The sequence below is a fragment of the Pseudochaenichthys georgianus genome, chromosome 4, assembly GCF_902827115.2.
Source record: "Pseudochaenichthys georgianus chromosome 4, fPseGeo1.2, whole genome shotgun sequence".
NCBI lineage: Eukaryota > Metazoa > Chordata > Actinopteri > Perciformes > Channichthyidae > Pseudochaenichthys > Pseudochaenichthys georgianus.
The window spans coordinates 9,271,572-9,287,090 of NC_047506.1; the positions used below are offsets into that span (position 1 = coordinate 9,271,572).

General features: G+C 40.2%; 1 protein-coding gene across 2 annotated transcripts; it reads right to left on the minus strand.

Annotated features, from left to right (window-relative positions):
• Positions 1-388: 388 nt before the first annotated feature.
• Positions 389-15,250, minus strand: il12rb2 (interleukin 12 receptor, beta 2a). 2 transcript variants are annotated; one of them, XM_034081527.2, is made up of 16 exons: positions 15,105-15,250; positions 14,708-14,830; positions 11,884-12,141; positions 10,954-11,077; positions 10,678-10,868; positions 9,825-9,967; positions 9,337-9,472; positions 7,325-7,398; positions 6,572-6,779; positions 6,055-6,243; positions 4,055-4,156; positions 3,787-3,939; positions 2,983-3,114; positions 1,924-2,017; positions 1,663-1,750; positions 389-1,289 (listed from the first exon to the last, which is right to left on the minus strand). In XM_034081527.2, the coding sequence occupies exons 2-16, from the start codon at positions 14,778-14,780 to the stop codon at positions 870-872; spliced, it is 2,385 nt and encodes a 794-aa protein (XP_033937418.1). In that variant the 5' UTR covers positions 14,781-14,830; positions 15,105-15,250; the 3' UTR covers positions 389-869. The 2 variants fall into 2 exon arrangements, with proteins under 2 accessions (XP_033937418.1, XP_033937417.1); XM_034081526.2 differs by having other exon boundaries at positions 1,924-2,020.
• Between the last annotated feature and the right edge of the window lie 269 nt (positions 15,251-15,519).

Below are 15,519 nucleotides of genomic sequence, written 5' to 3' on the forward strand. Positions count from 1 at the left end.
AAGCACTACAGTTAGATTTTTGTAGTAGACATTTTGTTATTTTCTTTTATTAACCCATGACTAGCGGACTGGAACGGAAAGTTTGATTCCCAAGAACGGACTGAGATGGTAAACTCACTGTGTAGAAATCAAACACACTGACCTACTGCTTCAGAAGGGGAAGTAGTTCTTATTCAATTCTTATTAAATAGAAAGTCCACTAAATAAAAGGAGGTTTGTCATATTTGGGGTGATTGGGTCAGAGGAATTTGGGAAATTCAAATGCTGGGAAACATCGAGAAGGGGAGTAAAGACAAAAGCATGAGGCATTATTCTATCATTTATCAGAACCAGATTATTTATATCAAACACAAAATATCATTCATATTCTTAATATTAAGAATATCACTGCCATTTTACCATATTTATTAACACTAGGAACAAATACATCAGGTGGCGAGAGAAAAACAGGCAATGCTCTGAAATTCCTCAACCGGTGTAAACTCAAGTTATGCCGTTAAAATTATTTGTTTTGTATTGTAAATCAGTGAGTTATTATACAGCATATGGATCCAGATCGATGGATCGTTACACTCGCAAGTGTTCGTGTGTTCAAAGCTCTTAAGACAAATCCATGGTAATGCACGAAATGAAAATAAAAAGTATTACTGTTGAAACATAATGAAAGACTATTGACGGTTTCTTCTGATTTCAACAAGCAAGTGTTCATGCACATCACAACAAGATGTGTGACAACATAGACACGGAACATAAATAAAGAGGAACCTGGTCACCAGCTCCGGTCATTGTGACCAATGTCTTTTTGTGTAGCCATCCTCTTCCTCTAAAGATGGCTTTCACTCATCTCACCAAAGAGTTTTGGTTTCAGGTCAAAACGCACTGTTCGGAAAGAAGTCACCGCAGTCGATTTTGACCGCATTCAGAGTCAACTTCCCTCCAAACTCCAGCTGCTCGATGAAGATGTTGTGACTGGGGAAGAAACCCAGCATTTCCTCTTCCTCCTCCTCTTCCTCTTCCTCCTCCTCCTCATCCATTATTCCCGCTCCGTGTGATGAGATGTAGTCGACAGTGCTGTTGGTGTCCATGGACGTCTGCCGCAGGTCGGAGTTGTCTGAGTCGTGGGAGAAGCTCTTGATGTAGGTGGTCCGAGGGTAGAGGACTGTGACCGTCTCCGTCTCAGGACTCAGGCTGGTGGGAGGAGGAAGCTCCTCCACGTCCACCAGGATGGGCTCCTCTTCCTCCTCTGCTCCACTGGAGTTACTCAGCTGCAGCTGGAGGTTCATCTTTCCCTGTTTTGAAGGGATTATTTAAAAATATATAAAAAAAAAAAAGTAGAACTAGCAGAGAGTAGGAATACTCTGTTACAAGTAAAGGTTTTAATCACTTCATGCTGATGGTAGCTTATGAATGTTACTTCAGGTGTACCTTAAGTCTTATTTAAGTGTTGATTATAATTCAAATCACTCATCAAAATTGAAAAGTAGCTAGGGTATGGAAAGTGGAAGTAAAAGTACACTATTAACCTTTGAATTGGAGTAGGGTAGAAGTACAAAGTAGCAGTAAATGGAAATACTCATCTGAAGTACATGTAAATGAACTAAGTTACCTAACACCTCTAGCTTGTTATAGTATTGCGTGTTTTTCCCACTTCTAAATATTTACCTTATCCTGAATACACTCTTTTGCCCACTTGCTGTTAGCAGGATCTGGCACAACGTCGAGCATGAGGCACTGGAAATACACCCAAAACCTAAAGAGAGAGGGTGGAGAACAATATGGCATGGAAAATGTAATGGCATATATTCAATTATTGTTTTTATAGCTTCATCATTGATTTTTGTATTTATCATTTATGACAACCATTGTGTATTTTCTGCAAAATCGCTTAGAAATATCCCTTTAGAGCTGCTGTTGCTCACATACCTCTGCTTGACTGCTGAGCTGTGGTACAGACACACCAGGACTATTACGATCGGGGCGGCCACTGCACACATCAGTAGAGGGGAGAGTTGGCTCTCTTCTTCAACAGTGAAACAGGGAGAAGTAAGATTGCAGTACATACAATTCGCTTATATGGTCCAGTCAGTTAAAGAATCGACAGCTGTCTAAATTCAGTCGTCATTAGTGATGAAAAAAAGGCAACGGCTAAGTAATAGCTGGGAAACAACACGTACAATTCACCAAACTGCTTAAACTACAAGAGTTGGTCAAAATTACACTGCTATATTCTTTATATCTATATAAGTATATAAGCATATCTTTATTATTTCTAAATCTCCACTTGTCACACTATAGTTTACGCTGTCCATCTGTGTTTTTACCATGCTGCTTATCTGTACTACAGCAAACAATAGAGGGTTTAATGGTAAAAGTGTTGCCATGGTGACGCTGTTTGGGGAGAAAATGATTGGTTTTGTTTGTGAGGAGAGACGAAGAAGTTAGGTTGGACTTAGGAAGCCCTTCCTTGGAAAATAAACCACAGCGAAACCAGTGAGTACTTGGGACAACAAAGATTTGGCAACAAATCAAGCCGAGGCTAGATTGTTTTTGTGGTGAGTGCTGATTCCTTAAGGATTTTGTTTGCAAAGAATTGTTTCATACTGATTTATATCGCTTTTTCTATTGTTGCATTTTGAAGGGAGGACATTATACAATATTTTTGTTGCGGCATGTGGTCTCATTAATGAATTATGTTTTGCAATTGTGTTCAAGCATGCCATTAGGTTTCCACGTACTGCATTCCTTTAGTGTGGTCACATGGGCACCACATATTATTTGAATTTCCTCTCTTAACCCCCGTCTTGGAATAATAGTGGCTCTCGAATTGTGACTGTAAGCAGGACTTGAACTTTTAATTTACTGTACAGACAAAACAGTAGTATTGATCGTCTTCTTATGTTACTCTCTAGGCAATAAAGCAAATAAGCATAGCCTCCAAAATGTCACAATTTTCCTGTAAATAAAACTTGTAAAGGAACTTACGCTGCATGAAGAACGTTATCGGTTTCCCTGCAGGTCCTTCTCCTTTAGCGGTGGAGGCCGTCATACACAGTTTGTAGGTGCCTGAAGACAAGTCCTTGATGACGTGCACACGCTGCGATGCCTGTATGGAGTCTGCAACACACATGCACATGCACACAGCAGAGGGAAGTTACACATGTGATTGGCTGTATCAAAGGCTACATGCTAACATTTGGATGAGAGAAGAGAAGAAATTATCCCACAGAAGAAGAATGATCTGCCCATGCATATCAGACAGGCCTCCACACTGTCTGCCTTTAAATCGCTTCTTAAAACCCACCTCTTCTCCTTAGCGTATTGACATCTTTTAGATTGTTGCTTTTATTGCTTTTAAATTGTCTATTGTTTTTACTTGTACTTGTTTTATGTTGTGTGAGCTGTGCTGTGTGATTTTTGTTTTGTTTGTTATTTGACTGTACAGCACTTTGGTCTGGAGGTTTTAAAGTGCTTAATAAATAAATCTGTATTATATTGTATTGTATGATATATAACACCATCTGCACTATGAGTTTCCCACTATCTGTTCACACTTATAATATAATGTTACATTTTTTACATTTATTAAATTGTAGAAACCAAATTCAGATACACACAGTTGTTTCTTTGTCTTTGTTATCTGTTTACTTTATTTTCATTTTATTCAGTAGCTATTTCTTCAAATAGTTAAAACCACAATAATGAATTAAAAAGAATGCTTACAAAAACAAAACAAAACAGCATCATCTAAATGTACCAGGTGTCTCAGTACAGATAAATGGTTCTTACAATGCTTCCTGTGTCCTTGGTTGTCTTGGTTCTCTAAATAGATGTTGTAGTTTGTGAGACAACCTCCGCGCTGACCCCTGGGAATCTCTGCCCAGGTCACTCTCACCTGCTTCCCCTCAACCGTCTCCTGGACTGATGGAACAGCTGCTGGGGCTGCAAACACACGCAGAAAGAAACACTTAAAAAACTGTTTTACCATTGTGTTACTAGCTTTCTTTTCTGCCAGATATGTTTCTGCACTTATGTAACACTTAGACTTAGACCTTACCTGATTCCAGAGTAGTGACCCCTGTAAATCTGGTCCTTCTCACTGAGCTCTCATTATAGAAAACATACACTGCTCCCTCGTAGCACTCAAATGGCTTGACATCTGCGTAAAGAAAGACATAGATATAGCAACAGAGAAAAATACAATGGAGGACATAGAGTAGTGTTTTCTGGGGCTGTGCTGCGGAGCTTAAAGCTCATTCATAACGTTATGTTTATATTGGAAACCTTTTCATTCATTTCCTTGCTTTTTTTCCACCTGTAATTCGCACAGTTGCAAATAAAGGCTATATATATTCTGAACTAATATTTGTATTATAGTAATTGTAGATTTAGATTATATTGGAGGCTCTGTGTTTGTTTCTGACTTGTTTGAGCCAAATATCTCCAATAATTCCAGAGCGCTAAGGGGCCGAGTACACTATTAAAGCCATCCAGGGGTTCAGACTGTCCAAATATTAAAATCTCTGTCTTGTTTTCGTTGAGAGTCAAGAAGTTGATTTCCATCCATGATTGTATGTCTTTCAGACAGCTAAGCAAGGCAATCCTAGATTCCTTGTTTGCTTTTATAGGCAGGTATACCTGCAAATCATCTGCAAAGCAATGGTACGAAATGTTATGCTTTTAAAAAATTGACCCCAGAGGTAGTACATTTCCAGACTCCGACCGTCACTCTCGGAGTCGGTTGCCGAGACCCTGGTGCATGCATTTGTCACCACCCGCTTGGACTACTGCAATGGTGTCCTGTTCGGGGTTCCCAACAAAACCCTGGACAGGCTCCAGTATGTCCAAAATTGTGCAGCTCGGGTCCTCACACACACAAAGCCCTGGCAGCACATCACTCCCACCCTCATCCACCTCCACTGGTTGCCGGTCAAGTTCCGCATAACTTATAAACTCCTCCTCCTGACCTACAAGTCCCTCCATGCCCTTGCCCCCCAGTACCTATCGGACATCCTTCACCCGCATGCCCCACCCCGGAACCTGCGGTCTTCAGACTCTGGCCTGCTCACCACCCCCCGCACCAAACTGAGAACCTTCGGGGACAGAGCCTTCAGTGGCAGCCCCCACCCTCTTGAACGCTCTCCCTGCGGAGATTCGCAACATCCCCACACTGGACGCCTTCAAAAGGGCCCTCAAGTCCCATCTGTTCATCAAGGCTTTCGGCCCTTAAATCTATCTGTTGTTTTGTCTGTCTGACCTTTGTTTTGTTTTGTTTTGTTTGTGCTTGCCCTATTCCTGTAAAGCGACCTTGGGTCCCTTGAAAGGCGCTATAGAAATCCCAGCTATTATTATTAAATATAGACTGAACAGAATGGGGCCTAGGATATAACCTTGAGGGACCCCATATCCTAGTGGGGCTACAGCTGAAGAATACTGGCCAAGATGCACAGAAAAGGTCCTTTCTGACAGATATGATTGAAACCATTTTAGGACATTACCTTTAATTCCAACACACAGTTCAAGGCATGATACAATAATTTGGTGGTCAATGGTGTCAAAAGCAGCAGACAAATCTAAAAGCACAAACACAGCAGAATTCCCAGAGTCTGCAGTTAAAATAAGATCATTAAAAACTCTTTGGAGAGCAGTTTCTGTGCTATGGTGTGATTTAAAACCAGACTGAAACTTCTCTGATATGCAGTTTAAAACAAGGTGCGACTGCAGTTGCGCTAACACCACTTTCTCTAGGACTTTAGACAGGAAGGGAAGCTTAGAAATAGCTCTAAAGTTGGAGAGAACAGAATGATCAAGATTCTGTTTTTTGATAGGAGGCTGCACTACAGCGTGTTTAAAAAAGGCTGGAACGCAGGTGAGAGAGATATTTATCAAAGTTAAAATATATGACCCAATAGTAGTAAAAACGCCTTTCAGTAGTCTCATAAATGTGATAACTTGACACAGACCTTCACAGCTTCATTAATAAACACCACTTTGAATGTACGAAACACACAACATTCAGTATAGACCTAGTATTTCCTTTAACTCTCTAATACCCACCTGTTATAACAACATGGTTTTCATTGCGGCCCAGTCTGACCCATCTGAGCTCCATCGTGTGGCCCTTGGGGAACCACTCCACCACAGACCGCCTCACTGCAGCGTAGGGCTTCCTCCAGGAGAGGGTGATACTGAGGTTGTCTGCAACTTTGTGCACATCTTGAAAGGGATCTAAATGCCTCAGCTTCACTAAAAGAGAGAAACATGCAGCCTCAGTATTACTGATGCATCTGATATCTACCTCACCTTCATCAAATCTCAAAGCCCATTTTGTGTCAAAGAGATTTATCACTGGTTATCATTAGGCCAGGAGAAAAGGAGAACATTTATTTAAAGTAAAACATAGATTATTCTATCATTTTACACATAAAGCACAGCAGAAGTTACACAAGCTTCACTAAAAGAGAGAAACATGCAGCCTCAGTATTACTGATGCGTCTGATATTTACAACACTTCACCAACAGAGGCTGGCTTCTTGCGGATAATTACTTATACAAGGCATTCCTTTGTTATTACCTTTTGTGTATTCAGATGTAATATTGGCTGGAGGGGACGACCCTTTGGAGTTGCAAGCCCACACTGACACTTCACATTCGGCACAGAAAGGGACCGAATAACTCCTGGCTTCGGCGCTAACGTTAGTGATGTTCTGCCCAGAGTTTGGGCTGTAAACTCGGACTCTGTATGAAAGGATTTTCCCTTTGGCAGCAGAAATGCTCAGCTCCTGCAGTCAGAGGATGTTTAGAAGTGAGTTATTACGTTTAACATCATACAAAGTAAAAGTAACAACAACATGAGGGTCATGTGCTTTGAATTTTCCAGTCTTTACTGACGGCTCAAAATCACCACACAGAGAGCATGTCAGACATGCACATCATTTCTGTTCAGCTCCTCTTTTCTTGTAAACTGAAACTGTCAGGTTTCACTCATCTCTCATTGTCTTCATGTGACGTTAAATGAGTGTGTGTGTGTGTGTGTGTGTGTGTGTGTGTGTGTGTGTGTGTGTGTGTGTGTGTGTGTCCATATGTGGTTGAGAGTGGGGATGTGCAAGTGTGTGTGTGAGGGTGTGAGGGTGTCACCGCATCAGTGGTCAAGGGTTGACCTTTAGTGTGTGCAGGAAGTACGGGAAGATTACAAAGTGTTACTATGGCAACAACACCTGACACCCACGCAGACCCGAAGCACGAGATGGAGCTCATGAAACTGTACAGCAGTGTTCATGTGCATTTACAATCATATCAACTCACTTCAATAAGATGTAAAACATACCTTCCAATAAACTGTCAGGGATCTAAAGTCAGAGGCCGGTTCAGCGTACCACACATCCAACTCTTTGGCAGGAGCTAAAGACAAAAAACAATCTGTTACTGGACCATAAAACTAAAAGCATTCATAAAAAGGTTAATATTTGAGTCTTTGAATTTTACGAACGACTGTTTTTTTCAATGGCAGAGTTAAAGACATGTTTAGAGAATTAAGATTTCTCAATGACTTCTTTAAAAGTTCCCTATAACTTTGCAGCTCTGTCACATTTTCCTACGTGAGCTGAAGTCAGACAACAATGAGTTACACTTCCAAGAAACCTCCATATCTATACACACTGTTGCCCATAAAGTTGGAATCATTTTGTTTACAGAAACATTCCTCTTTTTATTCCTATTTACACACACAATCTTTTCATGAGAAGAGGTAACCAATATATTATTCCAACTTTATGGGCAACAGTGTATAAAATAGAGAACCAAATACTTGAAGATAGCTTATCTTCTATTTTGGTAGTTTACAAGTTCAAATTTATATTTTGAGCCTTTACAAACACAAAAACTATATGCTACAGGAAAGGGAAACCGCAAAAAGCATCATAGGGCTTCTTTAAGACAACATCTATGACATTGAACATCTAGATAACTCTCCTCAAACTAATCTATTACATTTTCTGCTGTTGGAGATTTAAAGCTGCATGTTCATGGGAGGCTAAAGTAGGAGTAAAACTTCAATGGTGTCTAATAATTGAGTCTTAAAATACGTAACCTCCCCTTCATCAAATCCCAAAGCCCATTTTGTGTCAAAGAGATTTCTCACTGGTTGTCATTAGGCCAGGAGTAAAGGAAACAAGGTATTTGAAGTAAAATATCAATAGATTATTCTATAATGTTACACATAAAGCAGTTGTGGGAAAATGCTTTTATTACTTTCCCAATAAATGTAATTGTTTAGAGGAGTAGATTAGCTTCCTTCTTTATTTTTTAAATCTCTGTAAGATGATTGCACATCAAGAAAAATAGCAATATAGTGTAATTATCTGTTCAATGCATTCTTAAACAAAGAAAATGTTAATACCTTTTACCAAAAATGTAACTGCAGTTGTTTCTACCTCGACCTCTGCAGCTGTTAGAAAGCTGATGACTTGTCACTGCTGCACATTCATATCTCATACATCAGACCTTCATGTCTTCACACCATCAGTATCAGCATCACTCCCCTTATTGTTACTTCACTTTCCTTTTCTCTTGCTCAATGTTTAACTGATAAACACTCAACTACTTCTGTAAGCCACCGCCCATACTGTCTTATCGATAATGAATGGTTTTGCTCTACACACACAAACCCATAAGGACTGTTTCAGTGGCTTATAGGTATCCTGCAGACAGTGAGTGGTGAACTGATAACTGCTTCAAAAAACCCAAAGAAACGGAAACATCATCTGATAGCTTTCATAGATAAAGTGCCACAGAGAGACTGTAAATACTCCGTTCAGATATAATTGCTTGCACACAGACAGAAACAGAGGTTCTTTCATTCAGGAAGTGCAAAAGCAATCAGCAGGTTAGTGTAGTGAAAACAGACCACTTCAACTTTAACCCCCAAAAGTTTCTAAATGATACATTTGTGGGCGCTGCTGTCGCAAAAGACAACCGGATCGCTTTCGGTTTTCCTCAGAGCCTAGCAACCACCAACAACACACTGCATTCATTTTAATTAATTTTTTCCACATCATTTCTGCTCCTGAGCATTATAACTGGAAATAAGTCACATTGATACTCTTTGATCACTAACCAAATCCTCTTCCTGTTTTGACTGCACAATGGTTGATGTACTTCCTTTGTGCCTTAACTCAAGCCTTCTATTTCTCAGGATATTGTACCAAGTGTCAGACAGAAGTGCATAGTGAAGGGATGCTTACAGGCAAACAATATACCCTGATTATTACATTGTGAAATCAACTTTACTCCACAATAAATGAAAGCAAACAGGTTTTCTTCTGCCAATGCTTTGCTTACCTTCCTCTTCAGTCCAGTTGGAAATGCTAGCGCTCCACAGACTCCACAGGCCGGTGCTGAATTTGGATCTGACTCTGAAGTGGTACAACGTGTAAGGCTCCAGAGAGGCAACCTGCACTGATTTCATCTGCACACCCTGTGAGCAAAACACATGTGGTTTTAATCTTATTGGAATTGATATCAACTCACTCATCCATGTTCCAATAAAGATTTCTCCCCGCCATGAAGTACCATTTAGGGTCACACAGCAAAAACACCAAATAGATTCAAATGTTGTTTGTTTCTAAAAATGTGGCAACATTATTAAGTGTACTGTACCTTTGTGCACATCCACCTGACACAAATATTTATTTTTGCTTTGAATTAGCAGAAGAGCTATGAGTTCTCAGCATGCAGTGACTTTATGTCTTCAAAGAGTTTGAGAAATCTTCCTCAGCAAACATCTTATTGAAATCTGCTCTAATCTGAACAGTTATAAGACTTCTTACTGAGTCTGGAGAAGATGTCCATGTCTGTGTGTCCGCTCTGTATTGGATCTCCAGGTGCTGAGTCATCACAGGCTGCTCCACTGTGATGATGCACTCTTGGGAAGTGCAATCCGGTTGGCGAAGAACAGGAGTCGATGGCATCTCTGCTCAGATTAACACAGAATGATCAGATAAATTAAGACAGCCTTATAATACCAGTACATCAGCAACAGACGTCAACTAACACACACATGTCATAGTATTTAATCACATAACAACTCATGATAAGTCAGACTATGCAAAATGGTTACGTAAAAGGTCCGGAACCAGAGCTAGCACCTCGTTTTTTTATGGCTATGCAAACCAGTCAAGCTGCAGATACATCTATTACTGTCCAAAATATATTTTTTCAGGATGTTATCCTATTTATAAATTGACATAATAAGCATATTAGTTGTTAAGTCCAAGTGGACTTTGTTAAAAAAAGTCCACTTAGTTATCGCGTTTATGAGGATTGCACTACTTGAATATTGGCACAGACTTATGGAAAACTCACACAAAATGTAAATAAAGCCTTAACATTTTTAACGTTTAATTTCTTTAAAATCTGAAGTAATGAAAAGATACGATTCATCAGCTCAAACATACCATAAGAGGCATTCATTGCCTAGTTCAAAGAAGATAACGTTGAAGATAAGTGCATCAAAGAAGGACATATTACTCTTCAAAGAAGCTTTTAAGTTCCAATCATTGAGTCTTTATCTCTTAAAAGCAACTAGAACTGTCATGAGAAATAACACGCTATTTATGCAGAAGTTGCCAAGAACCTCTCCAAATACTTGGCTGTATGAATGAAAATATGCTGGTGTCTTACTAATGTCACTCAGTGTGTAGTTCTTGTGGATGGAAGCTGCAGAGCCCAATGCATTTTTGGCGTGGACCCACACAGAGATCATCAGGACGGAGCCGGGCACAGGGACGCTAGCTGACCGTTGAGCAGTTGCCTTACTGGAGAAGCTGTCCAGCATCGGTCCATGTGTATGGTTTTTTGATAAAATTCTCATCCTGAAACACACAAAGCCACATTTCATTTGACTGTAGATCCACCAGTATGATATTATTGTTGTACTTCTAAATCAGTTGAACTCACTCCAGTGTTAAATCATTCTTCAGAAAAGTATCCCGTCCTCTGTCCCAACTGCAGAACACATCTCCACTATCACTATTCTTTACTTCGTAGGTGCATGAAATGTTTTTAGGGCACTCTGGTGGATCTGATGGACAAACAGGACGTACAATTAAGTGTTGAGCATAGAACATGAACCCGTTACTGTAGGACTGTCAAATAAGGAAGTCATATTATATTTGAAAACAGTGGTACATGAAGGAACACACATTTTGAGTGTTTATGTTGATAACATTGTGTGCATGTTTAGTGTAAGACAACTGCTATGCGACATGTGTCAAGCTTGTTTTTAGTCCTCATTTAGCAACAGGTCTGTGGTCAGAACTTATCACATTTTAATCTTTAACACTTCGCTGCGCCTTGCTTGCAAAATGCGAACAGTTTAGGAAAAAGCAGAACCGACCCTACCTCTTTTTTTAACAGCTCTTGTAGCTTGAAAAGTTACAGTAATGTCTTAAGATATGAAAGCCTCATCTCTAAGCCCCATGCAGGGTCACATTCCCTGCAGGATTTCTGTGTAAATTCACAGAGTTTTGAATAAGAATAAAGTATAAATGTGTAAAATCATCACAATAATCAGTCATTTCATTTGAGGTAAAATAGCATGACATTCCCCAAATATGTATTCAGTATACAGTATCAGTATTAACGTTATTAAAAGAAAATTAGACTATAATAAGCAAAGTTGTTTAAATCTCCTTATGGATTTTAGTGTAATGCATCTCAATTTGTAAAACTAAGCTTCTGGTAAAACCTCTAATGGGGGAGGTATCCTCATTGACATTTTGGCTTCTTAACTCCCCTGCCCTTTTTTTCATATATGCACATATTTGCAAATAAACTAAACTTGTTTCAGAAAGGGATGCTTTTCCTGCTTATTGTTTTTGTACTCACATCCAGTTGAGAAGTCCTGTCCACAGGAGTCACAGCCAAAGGAAAGACACTTACAGCTATATGTTTTCTTCTCCGTTATGTTAACCACGTCGTAATATATAGTTGTAGAATTCAATACTTTGTGGGGCAGTGGTGCGTTATTTTGGCCGTAGAACTTTTTTCTGCAGGCAACCATTACACTGGTGCAGTAAATCCTAAAACTGGAGCCGAGCAGCACATCAATTCCAGCAGCGGACTCGAGGTGACAGCACGTCTTACCTGAAAGTAGAAATGTTAACTTTGAGTAACTTCATGTTCATAAAATATAGTGATGAGAAGTTAAAGAGCCTGTGACACCATCCCAACAACTGTTGTGCAATGAAATATTGGGCTACTAGTAATCTCGAACCGTCAGTTTAAAAAAGAAAAAGCGATACCGTTCAGTTAAATATCAATAATTTCGAACATCGCGGGGAAATTCCTTGACTCATTTTGAAGTTTTGGGGGAAGCCGGAAGTGACGTCAATACGGGAACGCTTTGAGAGCCAAACACGGACAAAGTGTGTGTTGTCATGACTCATGCGTAGAAATGGTGAATTACTGAGATTAGGCACGTTAATAACGTTTTAATGAAGTTGACTACAGTATATTCATATTTGTCAGTGCTTTCATGTCAATTCGGCGACATAAACATAAATGATCGTGGTGAAGATGATGATTACATTAGGATTAAAAATCGGGAGTGAGAGCTGCTGAATTTCCTTCCGTCGGATGTGATTTATAAAAACAAATCGATTATTTTTGTGGTTGTAAACTCAAGTGGATGAAACTACATTTATTAGTGCTTTCATGTCAATTCGGCGAACATATGATACATTAAATGATGAGTGAGGATGATGATTAAAAATCGTTTGTTTGAGCCGGTCTGCATTTCCTGATGAGAAAACAAACCGATGCTTTTTGTAGTTGTAGTACACCAACAACATGGATTAAACGTGTGTTTTTTTTACCACAATGTTGGGGAAATTAATGGATAAAATGCACGGATTATTATTATTATTCCCACTCCGATCGGGACACTAGGTCCACCGTTTCCCCGCAGCGAGGCTCCCCCCGTTGACAATTTGCGTGGGCTGGGTGCAGTGGCGGACTGGCCATCGGGACGAATCCCGATGGGCCGGTACCGAAGTGGGCCGGTCGGATAAATCACCAGCACATCCCCCATAGGCGGCGCGTGAGGCTCAGGTTTGGGAAGGCTAAATAACTTCTTTTACCTGACGCTGCCCGCCTCCGGCGTCTAGAGAAAATAGATCAACTCAGTGTGCGGAGTTTAAATCTCTCAAGTCATATTACAGGATAAAGGAAATACAGTTTAAACTGCCGTATGCAGAGAAGACTCCGACGTGTCGCACTTATCATTCATATTACATCATCAATCAGATCATCGATCATATAATATCATAATATATCATATATTTCCTTATCTGAGTCAGCTTCTCCAGCCTCATCTGGCCGTGCAACACTCACAGTGTCACAGACTGTATGCAGAAGTATTATTTAACACATTATGTTGACGAAACACTCGAGACAAATGTAATTAAAGTCAGATCCACTCGTGTCTTAGACGTGAACGCGCTCTCAGCTGGAGAGAGAAACCCTGGCTTGATTTACCGAGTTGATAACCAGCGTCGTAGGACCGCTTAGCGAGATCTCGTTTGTTAGTTTGTTGTTGTTAGTTTGTTTGTTACTCAAACATATCCAGGGTCTGTTGAACTGGCTTCGTAGTACAGGGCACAGGTGGCGAGCAGCGCTAATGTCAAAGACACAGACATTATACATTATATTTGTATTTTACCAGGATGCAGTGACACACATATTTACATATTTACATTTACTATCTACAGCACCCTGACATCCCCCACTCCCCCCGTTGACAATTTACTAGCGGTACCGAAGTGGGCCGGTCGAGAGTCCCGGGATGATTTTTAGTCCCAGTCCACCACTGGCTACATGACCATATGATCGCCCATATTGACGCACCTCATTCCTAAACTTCTAACAGATACAACATAAACCGATCCTTCAGCCTCATATGAGCTCTCTCAGACACGTTCAACATTAACCTGTCATCGCTGTCTGAGCTTGCTGCTGTGTGCGCCGTCGTGCGTTTACATCTGACTGTATATATATAAAGGTTTACATGCAGATGCTGGGATCCTGAACGGTGCAGCTGGAGCGCTGTGCCCGCAATGACGTCACCCATCATTTGGCGGGACTTGAAGAATCCGCGAGAAGATCCAGAAAATTGTCAACATTGAAGGCAGATTAATGGTTATCAAAGTACAAATATCCAAAATCAGTTCAGTAACGGTTTTCAAGGGGACAATATGTACTCAAATTGATGGGTTTGGATGATGGGGGAAAACCGTGTCACAGGCTCTTTAAGAAAGCCACTGATCATGGATTTGTTGAATTTGGAACAGATAAGGAAGAGTATTTCTGCATATATGCCTTTCACAAAACACATATTAATCCATAAACCTCATGCAGATGCAAGGCTTACAAAACACACATACACACACACACACACACACACACACACACACACACACACACACACACACACACACACACACACACACACACACACACACACACACACACACACACACACACACACACACACACACACAAAACACACACACACACACAATTTAAAGTTTTTTTATAGAAAGGATCTTAGGTTTTTATAGCTTTTATCTCCAAAACATATTTAGAATGTACATTTAAATGTTACGTGAAAACGAAATGTTAGAAAATGATTTGCACAATAGTCTGAATTTACCCTCGCATAGCTGCACGGTCAACACAGTGACAGCAGTGAGGATGGTCCATGTGTGGGACAGTGTTGCCATCATTAACTGCTTTCTTTATGTCTTTTACATTGCCGCGAGGACTGCTAAGTTACCTTAAAACATAAAAAACACACAACATATATGAGGTCAATCATGATTTAGGATAGAGCAGTTTTAAAGTTATTTACTGAGGAATAATGATTGATAGTAATGATCCAATGTTTTACTCAGTAAAATACATTTGCTTCTTTATAATCATCCTGGTCTCTGGCGCTTATATAGTTAAAAGCATATTAAAGAGTTCAGGCAGAGCCCTATAGCGACACATATGGCAGCTGCATGCAGTCAATAATGCCGGACGGTAATCAAACAGAAAGTCATACTCACCAAGACATCACATCTCAGCATCATATCAACCTTTATTGCCAAAGGAGCCTTTCAAAGCCATATCATTGAGTCTTCCTCACATATTTCATCGGAGCAGAGTGTCCAAACTGTGGTGAGCTGCCGGCAGACACTCCGTGGTGACTGACTGCTGCCTCTGGTGTGTAGTGACACACTTCACTCACACACTTCACTCACACACATCACTCACACACTACTTCACCAAGGAAACTAGACTCACAAAGGCTGTGCAGATTCAGGAGATTCATTGTTAGGTAAAAGCAATAGTGGAAAAGAGGTGGAAGAAGTACTCAGGTGGAAGAAGTACTCAGATGTTGTAGGTAAAAGTAAAAGTAACAGAGTGTAGGAGTACTCTGTTAAGGGAAAGTCCTGCTTTCAAATGTTACATAAGTAAAAG

Bases quoted from the DNA above. Each gene is read 5' to 3' on its own strand.
- il12rb2 (XM_034081526.2), bottom strand. From the start codon at position 14,780: ATGATGGCAACACTGTCCCACACATGGACCATCCTCACTGCTGTCACT. The intron at 6,780-7,324 runs GTATGTTTTACA...CTCTGACTGCAG, and splicing joins CCCTGACAGTTTATTGGAAG to GAGCTGAGCATTTCTGCTGC. The intron at 1,751-1,923 runs GTATGTGAGCAA...CTCTCTCTTTAG, and splicing joins AGCTCAGCAGTCAAGCAGAG to GTTTTGGGTGTATTTCCAGT.